The sequence below is a fragment of the Orbicella franksi genome, chromosome 10, assembly GCF_964199315.1.
Source record: "Orbicella franksi chromosome 10, jaOrbFran1.1, whole genome shotgun sequence".
NCBI lineage: Eukaryota > Metazoa > Cnidaria > Anthozoa > Scleractinia > Merulinidae > Orbicella > Orbicella franksi.
In genome coordinates, this window is record NC_138154.1 from 18,792,082 (window position 1) to 18,808,447 (window position 16,366).

Sequence of the window (16,366 nt, forward strand, 5' to 3'; positions counted from 1 at the left end):
TTTTTTAGTGGCAAAGTGTTTAGCCTGCAAACACAGATGGATTTCTGGCTTTTGTCTCATGCCACCCAAAAATACAAAAGCTGGAAATCAGTCTGTGCTTACAGGCTATAATCTATTAACCTTAAGAGATGATTATGGGGTGAATTTCAGCTGGGGCCAGGTTAGGGGAATAAGATTTCAGCATGGGTTCCAAAACAAATTCATGTAATATCTTAACAATATTCTACCCCTTTTGCTGGGCAGCAAAAAAATGGTGAAATGGCACTGTGGTTAGCCTAAGTAGCACTTTGGTCAGCCTAAATATCACTGACTCAACAGTGGTTAGTGTTCAATAATTTTAAGGGTAACCCTCTCAGACACCCGTCTGACCTGATTTGTCATTTCCTCATTTTGCCATTTCGTGTTTTAAACACAACCGAATATTATTGCCATACTGATCACACAAGTCTATGAAAAATCATGTTGTATTCTTTGACTGGCTGTTAATTAAAAGCAAGTAACCGTCAAAATCCCTACTGGATACCTTAAAATGGTCAAATTGAAAACATGTCCAAGATGCTTCAGTCTTTCAAAATTTTCGTTGGGGACGATATTGTTTCCAAGCCCCCTCAGGGAGGAAGCAGCTACCTGAACTTGATAGCTCAGTAACCAATGGCGAATCTAGGGGAGGGGCTTGGGGGCCCCAGGGACCCCCTTATTTCAGGTAAAAAAAGGAAGAAATCCCGGAAGGAAGAAAAGCCGGCAGGGAAAGCAAAATAAAACCACCCCACCCCACCCCCCGTTAGCTCAAGGTCTGGATCCGCCACGGGTAACTATGCATTAATTGTGTAGCAGAAATTATGTTAGCTTTAATTTTTGGATGCCAAATTAAAGTTGAAGTTTAAAATGAAGTTCTATTACAGTTAGGTGGGGAGGGGGTACACCCAGCGAATTGTGAGAGGCAAAGCAACCTCGTCCCCAGATCTCCTGAGGGCGCAACAACACAAGAGATCTGGGAATGAGATTAAAATTAGGAGGGAAATATATGGGTGTCTATAGACTTCGAGTAGTCCCTCTTTCGCTTAGTCCGTCGTGTGTGACGCGAAAGAAAACCGCTAGAAAAAAATGGCCGCGCGAAATCCTCTGGACGAGAAGAACGGCCGCGCGAGATCCAGGGTGTATAAGGCCAATTCTGTATGTATGTTCGTGTTTGATGCCTAAAGACATTAAACCAACCTTCGTTTTTTGCCATAAACTTCCTGTTAAGGTAACAATTTATGGACTTTACCGTTTGTTTCCATAAATGGGAAATATTGACATCTGAGGCTCTCCCACGCGGGCATGTCCCACGCATCAATCAAGATGACTTCATGACCATGTGACATGAACATCCGCTAGATCTGCAGACTACAAGATGGTGGACAGGCTAGGTATGTGATGGAATTGTACGTTTATTCCTTTTTTGGGGGGCAAGATTTTGCTGTAAAAGTCATTAACAAGTTCATCTGCTCTGTACATTTATACTTTGTTTTGGAAACTGGTTATTTTGAGAGGTTGAAAGCTTTTGGGTCGGTGAAAAGCTCACTGCATGGCGTTGTGTGAGAGATGGGTTGTGCTCCTTGTACAGTTGTGTTGGGTACATTCAATGGTCATGCATTAGAAATAGATTTAGTTTCTTTCGGTTCGATTCCAGCTATCGTGAACGGGTTGAATTTAGCAGTAGCACAGTGTTCAGCGCATTGTCTTGGCATACATTTTAGTTTGATCAGCTCATAACGGCTGCAAACTTCACTCGATGTGAACTGTAAGGATTTAACCAACTTTAGGAAAGTTTAAATGAGAAAATGAATTTAATCTGAATGCTTTACCACTGTAGTATTTCTTTTTATCCAAGCGGTTGGTTGTATTTTTTGTTAAAAGGAATGCTTAATCTGCGTATCAAATTGATCAATTCAACAATGTTTTGCAGATTATTCATGATATAGTTAATATTTATGAGTGTCTTGCTTGACTCTTGTAATAAGCGTACTGTTGCATTTGTTTGATGATTTTTATAGCTAACACAGAAGCTAATGAGAGAAGGATAAGAAATGTTGAAAGTTGTTTTGGAGCTTCTGGGCAGGTAATATATTATTCTTTAATTAATAAATAAATTAATTTGCACTTCAAGTAATGTTTACATGGAATCTGAGTCCAGTGAAAAAGTATATACTAAGTATGGTTGTGGCCCCATTTTACGGTGCTGAGACAGCCCTTCCCAGATTTACCCCTGCCGAGTGAGCCTTTCAAAGTTTCATTTAAAAAGTCAAGTGACCCTTTTTCTGGCTTTTTTTGAAGTTGCTTCGGATGGTGAGACAACTCAGGGAAGCAACTTCTCTTATCTTTGTAGGGTAACCCTCCCTCCTCCTTGCAGGTGTTCTTATAAGAACTTGCTAGTATTGGACAATTTCGACCTACACTGTTACTAAATAAATGTATATTTACATGTATATATATAGTTTCATCCTTCTCCCAAGCTAAAGTCTTCCTCTCATTAACAAGTTGGTACAATTTTTTTCCAAACAATTTTATAGCCGTTACTGGTCCCTGGAAGAGTTTTGGTTGGTGAAGGAGTTTTAACCAAACTGTGCCGCAAGAAGCCCAAGCCGCGGCAGTTCTTTTTGTTCAATGACCTTCTTGTGTATGGAAATATTGTCATTAACAAGAAAAAGGTAAGAATTGTGCACAGCTCTGTATTTGCATGGTGAACATTTAGTTTTCTTTCAGTAGGGTTTGTTATCAATGAAGTCAATTGCTGTGTTTAATTTGTTTTCTGAAATGTATGTGCGATAATTGGGGGTCTTAAAAGGATGATTAATTGAAATCTACATGTATGGATGAGGGAAAAAAATAGATGTTGTAAACTTCTTATTTCATTTTCCAGAGCTACTCTCTGTTTCAATTTTTCATATGATGAAAAATGAAATTTTTCCAGCAGTTGTCTACAGTACATCTATTTCCAGTGATGCTAAATACTCTTCAGAGGGAAAATTATTGTAAAACTGGCAACTTAGTGTTTTTGTGCAAAAATATGATAGGTAAAGCTACCCAGGAATACTTGTGGGTTTCTGACCGAGGCAAGAGTTTCCCCTTGCATAATTTTTTTGAAGTGATATTACTTTTCTTGAAGGCAACCTTTCTTCTCTGGAAAGTACTTTTTGTGCCCTTTCAAATGATATGTAGTAAACTGTACTGCTGTAAATGCTTGGTAAAATATTAAAAGTAAAGAGTACAATCTGATCCATTTGACTTTTTATGCATGTCAACTAAGAGTTAGTGATAGTTTCCTGGAGGGTAGGAATGTGTCTAAGCAGGGCTAAAAAAAAAACTGGAATTCCAGTTTGCCCTTATGACAAGTATTTCTCAAATTGGCAAGTCATCATTTGCTCTTTTAATGATTTAGTTGGCAGATGACTTGCCTGATCCCTTGCCCATCAGGCAAGTGAGAATGAAAAGCTACTTGCCCAGAAGAAAATCCTCTTGTCCCAGATGACCAGACGGCACTTTTTTCAAGCCCTGCTAAGAAACACTTTTAACTGGGTTTTAGTGGTTTTGGCCAGTTGCTTCAACTGTTTCAGCAAACTTTAAAAACAATTTGATGTAAATTTGTAAGTGTATTTGAAGGAAACATTTGTCTTGTTTCTCAGGCTAGTGTGAGGGTACAGCATCAGGGAAATTTTGTTCTTGAGATTACTGAAATAAATTTTATTTATTGTCAAATTTTCAGTACAACAAGCAGCATCTTATCCCATTGGAAGACATCAAACTGCAATCCTTGGATGATGAAGGAAGTAAGTTTCAATCATCTATGAACCTTAAGTCTCCTATTTGTAAACCCAAGCCCATGGTGGTGTAACTTTTACTAAGTATTATTATAGCAGATCATATCAGTAGTAGTATTCTTGTTTTGATTGGTTCTCAACAGGCATGTATTTTAACTATTGTTATAAAATTGGAGTACAAGGAACAGAAATGGTCATTAGTGGGTGTCCAATTATATGTACTCTTTGCAAGTGGATCACTTTAAGTGGACGCCTACTCAGCTGCCTGTCAATTACATGCTCTTACAAAACAAAACAATTGTTTAGAACATTCCTGGCCACTAGAAAAAAAAAATCTTTTACCGTGGTTACATAAAATTTAGAGCATAAATAATACACAGGTTCCTGCAGGGGTTTAGTTGGTGAAACTCACCTATTCTTGTACGTTTGTCTCAAGATTTAAAGAATGGATGGCAGATCATAAGTGCAAAGAAGTCTTTTGCGGTGTATGCAGCCACAAGGACGGAAAAGGCAGAATGGATGGCACATATCAACAAGTGTATACAAGACCTGTTGGCAAAAAGTGGGTATTTTAATCAGCAGCTTGTTTTGATCAGTGTTTTGAAATGAGCTTTAGCCTTGATGCATTGCCAAGGCCAGGATAATGTTCTCAGAATGGGTTATTTGACAATGGGATTTCACTCCTATGACAGTTTTCCAATACACATTAGTCCTGTAAGTCATGGTGTGCGCATTCTTCAGAAACCCTACTCTACAACAGGAATGCTTACATGGCATTCAAACATTCCGCATGGTCTTACAAATGTTTTTTTTGTGTGTGTGTGTTTGTGTCATTGTTCTGCACATGCAAAGAAGACTGTAACAAACATCATGTATTATAAGACTCATCATGAATTTTCCTTATGTAACATTCTGTTCCTAACTTGATTTCAGCGGGTAAGAAAGGTACGACTGAACATGCTGCTGTTTGGGTTCCTGATAGTGAGGCTTCAACATGCATGCACTGTCTAAAGAGCAAGTTTACAGCTCTAAACCGTAGGGTAGGTGCAACTTACTTGTGGTACTGACTTTCATGTTCCTTGTAAACTGTGATGGAAATCAACCCAAACATTCCATAGTCTAGGGCTCGAAAAAAGTGCTGTTCTGTTGTCTGGGACAAGTAGATTTTCCTTCTGGGCATGTCGCTTTCATTCACACTTGCCCAATGGGCAAGGGATCATGCAGGTCGTCTGAAATCTAAAGCATTAAAATGACAAATTAAGACTTCCCAGGGCAAGCAATATTTGAGAGCTCCTTGTCCCAAGGGCAAACTGGAATTCATGTTTTTTTTTTTTAGCCCTGTACTCATAACTTGCGAGGAGATTTTTACAGAGGTTTGTGTTCACAGCATCTAGAATTGGTTTTTGTTTCATTCTGACTGCATGTTTGCAAAGATAGGGATCTTGTGACCAGCTACATCTTTTTCTTTTGGTCTAGCAACAGACATCTCTCAAAACAAGGGAAAATGTAAAGCATGCAAACAAAGATATCTGGTTTTCAGGTTGATTTTTGTAAGGTTGTTGATAACTTTGATTGTTGTTTCTTATTCAGCATCACTGTCGCAAGTGTGGAGGTGTGGTGTGCAGTAGTTGTTCAACAAAAAAATTTCTACTACCCTCCCAGTCCACAAAACCGCTGCGAGTGTGTGACAACTGCTATAATGTTTTATCAAGTGGCAAGGTTCAATCTGATCAAGAACCTAAGAGACACAACAGTATGTTGATTTTATTTCTTTTCTAGTCAAATAAAGAACATGTATTTCCTCATTTGTGAGAGACATGTTAACCATGACATGGATGTCCACGACAACATTGGTTCAAAAACAAATTTAAATATTACCTACGAAACTTGTGATACTCTTAAGTCATTAAGTTTGTTTTACTTTGGCATCTTGAAACTGCTTATGGAGCACAGTGTATAAATTTTAAAAAGTAGCTGTAGTGGCTCATGTTCCCCCGACAACACAGAATTTCTTCATTTCATGTTGTTGTTTTGCAGAGGATAGCAAAGAAATGTATCAAGAATAATAACCCACACGCAAAGCCATGAATGACTTGATCCTGAAAAACATTTTTGCCTAGAAAAATTGCCCAACCACCCTCAGAAATGTAATTGTCATATTTAAAATGCTGGTTTTACGCCTTACCACTTACACCCCCTTCTCCCTGGCTAATGAGCTTACCTCTTGTAAGCCCTGCATTTTCACAGAACACTGTAGTTCAAATAGAAACTGGAAAGTAGTGAGCAGGTCAGTTGAGTTACAACTGGAAATAACCATAATTTTAATATCAAAATCTTGTGTGAAATGGTGCAATTCATTGTACTGGTATGGTGCATGAATTGTCAGATTGACTCTCCCTCGCTGTGCAGATTGTCATCTTATGGCACTTCATTCTTTATTTGTCCAGCTGTCCCCACTCCACCACAGAAGACAGACAAGGTGGAAGATGACACGTCTTCAGGGGAGGACAACTCTGATGATGAGGAAACTGCTGTAGAGACTTCTGGTGTATCAGAATACCAAGTTCCTACCACGGTTTGTTGATAGCAACTTCATTGTCTGTTGTAACCTATGTCATGGGGGGGGGGGGGGGGATGGGGAAGGGGGGATGTGTACCCTGTATAGTAGAATAAGTGAGGTCCATCGTGATTAAGTAGTACCAACAAACAAGTGCTGTGCATGACAGTACAAGTATTTTGTAAGTGTTACCCTTGTAGAAGTGTGACACGCCTGAGAAACAAAGCAGTTCTAACTTATTTGAAACCCGATTCACTGAACTTTAATTGAGGATGGGATATGTTTTGCGCATCTAGAGCTCATATTCGTGCAGATCTCCATTAGATTTTGTATATTTTTTTTTCAGCCCACATTTTACCAAGGTGACCAGGCTGCTCCTGTGGGGGAGGGAGGTGGAAATACAACAGAACCTATGGAAACAAATTCTAATGAAGTATGATGACAGAGTGATGTGTTAATAGAGCTACTTGAAAGGATTTTAAGAGAAAGGATTTTCACTGGGGAAATTGAGGGCTTTTACATGCCCTAAACAGTACATTTTCATGTTCAAATTATACACCCATATGTAAAATCAGAGGAAAAGACTAATCACAAGGCATTGAGTTATATTTCATTTTATCAATTATGATAGCTAGCATTAGACTAGTAATACCTTTTATTGTTATTGGTGGAAATGAAGACTTGGCATTTCAAGTTTCAAGGTTGCTAATCCAATTGCACAATAACCAAATCAATCACTCATCTTTTAGCGTACAGCCAGGACTGGCATTCTTAGCCAATCGATGGCATTCTCACATCAGCCAATCACTCTAAGGATTGCTAGGTAATATTTTTATGCTGATAAGTATTGAGCAGTCTAAGGAATCTTGACAAGTATAAGTAAGTGATAATTTGCAAGACCATGTGACAGGGATAGGTTGCGTTACAGAAAACACCAGAGGTCATGCTTGGTATGTAACTGACACTATTTTTCTAGCAGTTTTAACAGATACCATTTGTTCACTGTTCCGGAGAATTTCAATATATGCTAACAGGGTTGAATTTAAACTGTGACATCAGCAGTGGTCTGTACAGTGATTGACATAGAAGGAAAGCTTTGTAAGAAATAGTTTTTATTCAAATTCAATTCAATAGTACCATAATACTGGAATATATTTTTGAGAATAAAATTAATTAGAGAAATAATTATTACATTGCATAGATTTCCAGTTCTGTAAGCTTTCATGAACATTCGTTCAGAAAGTTGTCACCTCTAACATGGCATAAAACAAATGTTGCCTAGTAACGTGTGACTAATATCACAGGTTGACCGAATGCTTGGGCCCAGGACTTCAACCTAGGAAGGAAGTTGCTGTTGCCTATCTGTTTAGCGAATGGTTTTTAAATTGAATCTAATGAATCACCTGGTATATAAATATAATATTTTCAAAATTCTCAAGTATTTTGCGGATGACTTAGCCCTTTTGTACTGGAAGTAATGCAATTTAGCAATAACAAATTGTGACAAAGTCAGTTTTGCAAATAAAACTGCACCTGAATCAGCTGCAAACGAGAAAAGTTTTTTCTTATCTTGTGATGTTTTATAGTTGGTTGACTGTGGTACAAACGTGAAGGAAGCATAAAGGTTGGCACACACAAGGGGGACTTGCCTCTGCAATTAGGGAGTTTAGGCAAATCACTACGGCTGGTGCAACTACGGCTGCCGTGACTGAAAAGGTCTGGGGAGAGTACGTCTCGGTGGTCTGCCAAATTTGATGCAACCGACGTACATGCGCAGTGTCTCATTTTGGGGGAAATTTACTTCCGGTAGCCGTATCAGAGCCAGCCGTAGCGATTTGCTTAAACTCCCTATTAGATTCCTACAACAAGTTCTTTCGGCAAGTCCCTTTGAGTAAACTAAACTTATCCTTCTTCGCTTTCTCTCTCTTTCTCCCTCTTGTCTCTCACCGAGCAAAAATCTGTCTTGCAGGGTACACTGCTATAAGTACTCACGTGTAAACAGTACAAGGGACTAGTCTCTACAAGCAGTCTCCTCATGTAATCTGTAAGTGAGTTGTCGTGGAACTAGTCCCTCGTGGATGTAATATATCAAACACGAGAGACTGTGTTTCACCGGGATATCCAAACACCGAGAGGAGGGTTGAAAATAAGACGCGCAGCGGAGTATTTTGACGAAATTCGAGGTGTTTGGATAGCCTATGAAACACTGTCTCGAGTGTTTGATGTATCTCAATCGAAACAAAAACAAAGGAGTAAACGGAGAAGTAATATAGTCAAAATCTATGCTTATTAAGACCGGGTATCCAAACCTCCGTCACGGTTGTGATGTTGATGAATTATTAATGAGTTTGAGAAGCTTTGGTTGCCTCTCCATCTCTACACAAAAGAAGTAGAATTCTAGATAGTGATTACCTTTGTGCTGTTTTCCTTAAACTAAATTGGACAAACCAATATCTGACTAATCGTAACATACCCAAATATAGTCACGACCAATGCGGGACCGCAATGCGAGACCGCAAAATTTGCGGGAAAAATGAAGAAACCAATCCAAGGTTTGGGTTGACATATGATTGGTTGAGAAATCAACTTGTTTGCTCCGCATAGTCGTGGTCTTCTGTTATGCACAACAATCCAAGCGAAAGAAGGTCAACTCGTTGTCTAGCTCCGATTGAACATACTGTGTTGTATGACTATTAAATTGCCCCGTAAACACCAAAGCGACCAGATAACTTTCACCGGCCGAACGATCACTACCCTTTTCAAACTCATTAATAATTCATTAAGTTAAAACAAAGAAAATCAACCGTGAAGGAGGTTTGGACACCAAGATTTTGACGATTTTACTTCTCTTACGTTTTTGCTTCGATTGAGAAGATATATCAAACACCTCAAATTTTGTCAAAAACACTCCGCTGCGCGTCGTATTTTCAACTCTCTTCCCGATGAAACACTGTCTCTTGTTTGATTCAATGTATACAGTCGAACCTCCGGTTACGACCACCTCTCGTAAGCGACCACCTCTCCTCAGCGACCAGTCATCCAAAATACCAAGTTTCCAAGTCAAATCACTATACAAGTTGGAACCTCTTGTAAGCGACCGCGACCACTTTGTTTTTTGTTTTTTTTTGAAATTTTCTTTTGTTTTTAAGCTCCCGTAAGCGACCACTTGACAGATAATAGAGCGGAAATTGGATAATAAGGTGTTAGAACATCGCATAACAACAGACGGAAAGTACCGGATTGACTTCTAAATGAATGAAACATTCAGAAGTCTCTGCAGTTACCATATGCTAATGAGACAAAATTTTGACCCAATATGGTCTAATCTCTCGGAAGCGACCACCTCCCGTAAGCGACTACCTAGGCTTGACGTTTTGGGTGGTCGCTTATGGGAGGTTCGACTGTATTACTTGAACCAACTTTAATTTCGAATACCGTGAACAGTCGTCAGTAACCCAAGGAAGACAAACATTCCTGCCTTTAAGAAAGTCAGTTCTGCGTTTTTTTCCCAGCTTTATTGTCACTCCACTGGAATGTCTCCCACCACCTAACTGAGATAAGCAGCTGCAAAGGCGCGCAAAGCCACTAGCATGGGCTAGATTATTACATGAAACTTTCTCCATGTCATGAATTTCTGCGTTTTTAGTGTTGTTTTGTGTTGTTAAAAAAAATAAATTGACGTCGCTAAAACACGTATGCGCACAAATTAATGTTCGGTGTAACATCAGTAGATCAAGGTGGATATACCGAGGGTAGATCACGCTGTGTGGCAATTGTTCATGGTCGCTTTCCTCAGCTCCATGCAGTTCTTGTGCTACATTTGTGTAATCGTCAAATTCTGTCCAACCTAACCCTCAAGCACCGCCCTCTTTATTTTTTGCCTTTCGCCTACGAAACGCAACGACGCCTGGGGACGAGGCAGCGTCAAATAATGTCAATCTCCTGACTAAATTCTGTCCTCTGTTGTACATTTTGTTACACTACTTTACGCCTTCTTTAGGGCAGTAGTAGAATGAATGCAATGCATCATGAAAAATAAAAAAAAATACATGTGGGATTGTTTCCTATATATACTTTTCAGGTTTAGTTCGTAACATAGTATGTACTATGTGATCGCGGAAATAAAGTCACTTGGTTTTGAAAAATCCTGTACTTTAAATCGCAAAAATTTAGCGCCGCGAAAAAATTCCCGCCAAAATTACGAAATATAGATGAGGTGAAAATTTATTTCCAATAAAGCATGACAAGAGAAAATAGGGGAACACCTTGATTTTTCTTGGATATGGAGTCGGACCATTTCAAGACCTGTACTCAGAGAAAAGGACAGTAAAAAGATACAAATCCATATACGATGGCTTCTTACTCTCCAGCCGTCTCGTATTTTTACACGACGCCAAGCATGGTAGCCAGCCATATTGGCATTTTTACGTTTTCGAATTGCTGCTGAATTTATCAGACCTCATCTTTTTTCAAACGATATTCAATAATAAAAGGACTGAAAAGGGGTTAATTGGAGTTGATAACGTTAAGAACAATTCTTTTTAAGGCCAAGCAGATTAACCTGCTGTTATCCTAGGATGTCTAAGTGATGAGAAAGTCAGATCGCTCTATTTCAACATGCCGCTGACATTTAATTCAGTACGTGCGTCAATTGCCACTTATGCATTTATGAGTACACTTCTAAACAGTGCTGCTATCACTAACAAAATTGACATAAATTTATCGGTGAAAAAAAGCTAAATTTCAAACGACGGTTTATTCTATTCTTACATGAAGTAAACCAGCAAGACGAGGAGCAGCTACAGGGAGTATCGCTAGAGTCACCGTAAAATTAACACAAGAGATTTGGGCCTGAATTTAACCTCTCTGTGTTATGCGGATCGCTTTGATGTCCTGATTTGAAGACCGTTAGCCGAGCACGTGACAGAGTCCTACACAGGCCACGTTGGGGACAGTGGAATGACACTAGTCACACTACGACTTAAAATTGCGTGACATAACATGAAAAAAAATTGTTTTTAAGTGCTCATCGTTGCAGATCTGAAGTTACAATATCGATTTCCATATCATATAAACAGAAAGTAAATATGTTTCCTGGCTAAGCGCGCAATAATAAATCTAGTCTACAAGGCCTTGGTTATCTGTTTTATCAGTATATTTTTGCTCGCGGGTTGCATCTGACGTCTGAGGAATTTCACTCATGGCTATGTCAATTGTTGCTCTAGTTTCACATGTCTTGTTGACAATTCTCCAAAGCACGAGGAAAATTCGACTGATGAAAAACGTGCAAGAAACTGCAAGGAGAGCTTGCATAATGACAGTGTTTAGGCGGCTGACGCGATTGAACTGGAATACTACGCTGGCTGCCAAAACCCAAATTAAAACTGGATAAATTGTCCATGTGTAAAGAAGGTCATCCTTAAAAACAGTGTTCTCTAAAATAAACCATACCACGATCGAAACGCCGAGAATTCCCAGGGCGATCGTGACTGCGAGTTCTTGCTTTAGGCCGTGAAAGTATGTGATAGTTACAGCCAGGCTCCGGAGAGCTGCCACAGTTATCCAGGTCGTGTACACGGCAATCCCGTTGTTAACGAGGAGATGAATGACCCAAAAGTCCAATCGACTGATGTAGTAGCGGTGTTTGTACAGACCAGAGTAGCTGCAAGCGAGTGAAGCGTAAAGAAACACCATGATCGCAAAGTTTAAGCCTGTCGTGACTTTGATGAACTCCCAGCTCATAAACTGCGTCCACGCCATGTTTGACAAGGTGGCGAGCGTGAAAAACACGAAGAAAAACGCGCTTAGGACATCGGGTACACGTTTCCTGAAGATATGGCTGAGCGAGTAAAGGATCCACAGGGCTGTCCAAGCGTTTACCAGCTTCCAGATGTCGAAAGCCCACGGAGCCGGGTTGAATTCTATGAAGTATTTTCGCGCCACCTGCCCAATGGACTTGTTGCCAAATAGGATCCCACTGCTGTTGTTAGAGGCGTAATTCATTACGAGGAGCAGTGTGTACATAATCATGTTGAGAACGATGCACATGCCCTTGATGACTCGGTAGCAGTCCACCATTTTGGAGCAGTTTTCTGAATGTGCTCTGATCTAAGCGCTGGGTCACCTTCAGTGCTCGCTGATATTTAGTCGATGAGTTATCTTCGTGAGGTATGTGTGCTTTAAATGGCTCGGGGGAATGGGTCGGGGCGCCGGCTAGGACTCCCCGAACGGAAGGGTGACTCGCTTAACTATTTGAACGAAGGTAAGATTTTGGCACGCCCTCTAGATCAAGACGTAACGCAGGAAAATCTGATCTAGAAAAATCGGTATATTTTTTTTGTCCTCCCGTTTGTACAGCCATTTAGTGGCGTTCTCCGATGCAATCAACTAAAAATATCGTCTCCCACCCCTCCTTGTTTACAAACAGCTCACCTATCCTTTCCCCCCGGAAATTACAGGTAACGCCCAGTAGACATAAAGAAAGCGACACTCGATATTTGAACAGTCAAATAGGTTATTGTTATGGTGTTGTTTTGGTTTCGCTAAAATTTGAAACATGACATCAGTCACACATCAGGGCTTCTGGCGGCCTCTTTTGAGGTTATGCTATGTTTATTTTAGGTCTGACAAGTATCCTATATTGAACATATTGAACCTGATGTTGAACATGCTGAAATACCGATTATCACCCTCTGAACTCTCGGCGGGCTTTTAAAAGAAGCGTTTAGACTTATAAATATGTACGCCATTACACACTTTAAAATGGTTGAAAAGGATAGTTTCACAGTGCGACGCAAGTGCAAGCTAGCATAAAATGGTTTTTTCGCCTTCTTGAACCCCGTGTGCTTTAACAATCACAGACAACAATTTATTCAAGGAACCCAGAGGTCGTGGATTCGAATCCCGTTCAAGTCGACCTTAATTTATGTTTTCATGCTTTATTTTAGCGTCGCAACTGTCTAAGGTGAGAATATCAGTACTATGGTATTTCGTGCCTAATAATTTTTATCCGCAGAAACCCGTTCAAAAACAGGATGATCCAAATTACATAAAGGACACACAGTAACAAATAGCAAACGAAACTACTCACTACTCACTTCCTATTGGTTCATACACAAAGACGTTGAGTGACGCACGATGGGAGTCGGAGCATAAGAAAAGGGATCCGTACGAGAATGAAATGTTTTTACGACTTAAGCGTACCAGAAAAAAACCTGAGATCAGGCGTTATTTGTTTTTTTTGCGGTGGAGGACGAGACCAAGACCGCCTGATGGCGGTTTTACCAACACTGAAGAAACTCCAATTCGGCGAGAAATCTGGACATATTAGGTTAGTGACTTAATATCGTAGAATATCAGGACGGTAAACACGGTTTCTGATTGGCTAATTAAGACTTTGGGAACGGTAAGAGAGGATACTGGCACTAAGGTGTACATGGCACATAACAAGTGTCTTCTCCGGCATTTCCGGCAGAAAGCGCGATCGTGAGAGGCTGGGGAGAGGGATGAGGTGCGTCCACACCAAGGCGAGGTACTACTCACGAATTTCAAGCATATCTCTAGTTCAATTCAGCGTGCCTATCGGAATTAGGGCTATGGTCAGCTCAAGATTGAAAGAAATGGCTCAGTATTAGCTCCATTTGGTTGGCCACGACGTTAGGGAGCCTTAGCAATAACGACGGCGACCCCGAGGACAAGGTCTAGTAAAAAAAAAAAAAGATTCATATTTTACCTTCGAATTTCTGAATTTTACAGTTGTTTTTTCAGATCTGTTTAATGCATCTATCGGTTTCTGAACTAGCTCAAGCTAAATACGTAACGCCAGTGTTCAAATCCAACTAAAAACAACGAAAAAATTAGGCAATGTGGTTCGCTTTCTCCAAAATGTGCCGAACTTGCTCATTTAACAACATCGTTTTACAGAAGATGGCTGATAGAGGTTCACCTGAAGACAACGTTGGGCGTGGTCAGTTTTTATTTTATCAAATATAAGTACAAACAAATGGAAGTGGAGAAAAAGTAGAACAATGATGGTTATAATAAGGTCCATAACGCTAACAAAAGCCAAAGAAACAATTACGCGTACAGACGCGACGCGTCTGTCAACCCAATGCTGGCTCGTGTGCTGTACAAACAAACTAAATCGTTTAGAGACTTTGTTTTGCGATTGTTTGAATTAAATACTGCTGAAAATGTGTTTTACAGTATTCCACATCGTCATTCTTTTACCTTCATCTGGCTAAAAACGTCCAACTTCAAATATTCCTGGCCGTTTAACAAAGGTATAAATTAAACAAAAAAACAAAATCACCCTTGGAACGGCAAGAAGCTGGTCGCGGCCGCTTAATAGAGGTTTTTATTACAGTGTATAGCTGACAATAGCTGATTCTTCCGAGAAATTGGCCGCTGGCCGCCAAATAAAGGTTGGCCGCTTAATAGGGAGTCGCTTGATAGAGGTTCGACTGTTTCAAGAAAGAATTACTAAGCTTGAGGCTTTTTGACTTTGCAGAGACTTCCTCAAAGAGTCCTATCCATTTTCGTTGTAAAAGTATGTCCTATTTTGAGCTGTCTGTCTGAAGTTTATACATTGTTTATCACAAAAATGAGTTAAATTCAAATTAATTTTTTTAAGGGTCGATACAACTTTGTTGTTCCTAATTAGAATTTAGGCAACGTTACCAAATTCGGAGTTTCTTACTTCAATACTTTTAAAGTTGCAAGTGCTTAAAGCTCGTGAAGGCGTCAAAAGTCACCCACTCTTGATTAAGAGTAATTGTCTTAATCCGGCTGTAGTCGCGAAAATAGATTTAATGGGTGGTCCAAGACCTATCTCATTACAAGCCAACACTGTGATGGTGTTATTCTGTCGTAAGTTACTTATCACGAAATGTCGGGGGGGGGGGGGGGGCTTCAGTGACCTTGCTTGTTTTATTACTGTTCGTGCCATAATCCACTATGTGTCTATCAATGTCACCGTTGCTTTCGCTTGCTCGCACTGCTAACCACGTGACCAAGTAGCTGGTAGACGTTTTCTTTACTGCTTTGAAATTTCGAGGAGATGCAGAAGGCTCTGCAATTATAAACAATGATATCAAAATACGGCGGAGGCAGTATCAGCGATATATAACTAGCAAGTACAGAAGTTCCAAATACTTGCTCTACATTGCAAGAAAGCAAGAGATTGTCAAGAGATTATCTCTTGAAGAAAGTAAATAGCAAATTTGACTATTTCCTTGTACACAAACAGACTAGATGAAAAATGTTGGCGATCGTGAAAAACAAGACAAAAGACAATTTGGTATGACATGTCATTTTACTCAAACCTTGATGTTTCCATGGCAACCAAGGGAAGCTTTCCTAAATTTTTCCCACGTCCACTAGTGTTTCTATAACTCTTTACAATTAACCACTAAATTTTCCTTGATTTTTATTGCGTTAAATTGATCACGTAACGATATTAGGATAAGGTAACGTAAGTTCGTCGGTGGAGCTGCACTATCTGCCCAAAGGGCCCGTCAGAGAAAAATATCTGGATAGATAGTACTCGTCCATGGAAATTTTTCTGCAAACAAATAGGCTTATAGAAAAAAAAAATTGAAAGTCGCAATTTGACTGTTTTCTTTTTCAAATTTGACATTTGGCTTTCGCGCCTTTTATCTAAAAAAGGCTGAAAATAATTCAAAAGGATTTTTAACTGGCGCGCGGAAAAAATTATTGGTTAACAATGGAGACAATAGGTGTTTATGTCTCGGAACTATCGTTCTGATAGTTGCCCCTTGGAAATTTGATGTTCTTAAAACCAGCATATTTGTCCCAGCGTATTTGTGTAAAGAAATGATCTCAGCCCAGCGACATCTCTCTGACCGGAGACGTATTGCTGCTTTCTCACCATTAAAAGAGTATTTGTTATAACTGAGATTAAAAATTACCTAAACAGCAAATTAAATTTTATCGGCAAGGCTATGGAATAACGTAACTCGAAAAACACGTCATTTCTTTGACATAGTAC

At 39.7% G+C, this 16,366-nt stretch overlaps 2 protein-coding genes across 2 annotated transcripts; one reads left to right on the forward strand and one right to left on the reverse strand.

Annotated features, from left to right (window-relative positions):
- Window positions 1-1,320: 1,320 nt before the first annotated feature.
- On the forward strand, window positions 1,321-7,542 carry LOC145500805 (pleckstrin homology domain-containing family F member 2-like). Its single transcript, XM_081480344.1, has 9 exons — window positions 1,321-1,409; window positions 2,037-2,101; window positions 2,553-2,690; window positions 3,746-3,809; window positions 4,237-4,362; window positions 4,734-4,840; window positions 5,391-5,553; window positions 6,248-6,375; window positions 6,704-7,542. The coding sequence occupies exons 1-9, from the start codon at window positions 1,394-1,396 to the stop codon at window positions 6,794-6,796; spliced, it is 900 nt and encodes a 299-aa protein (XP_081336470.1). The 5' UTR covers window positions 1,321-1,393; the 3' UTR covers window positions 6,797-7,542.
- A 2,995-nt stretch (window positions 7,543-10,537) lies between these two features.
- On the reverse strand, window positions 10,538-15,250 carry LOC145500801 (uncharacterized). Its single transcript, XM_081480339.1, has one exon. It carries the CDS (start codon window positions 12,433-12,435, stop codon window positions 11,476-11,478), a length of 960 nt encoding a protein of 319 aa, XP_081336465.1. The 5' UTR covers window positions 12,436-15,250; the 3' UTR covers window positions 10,538-11,475.
- Between the last annotated feature and the right edge of the window lie 1,116 nt (window positions 15,251-16,366).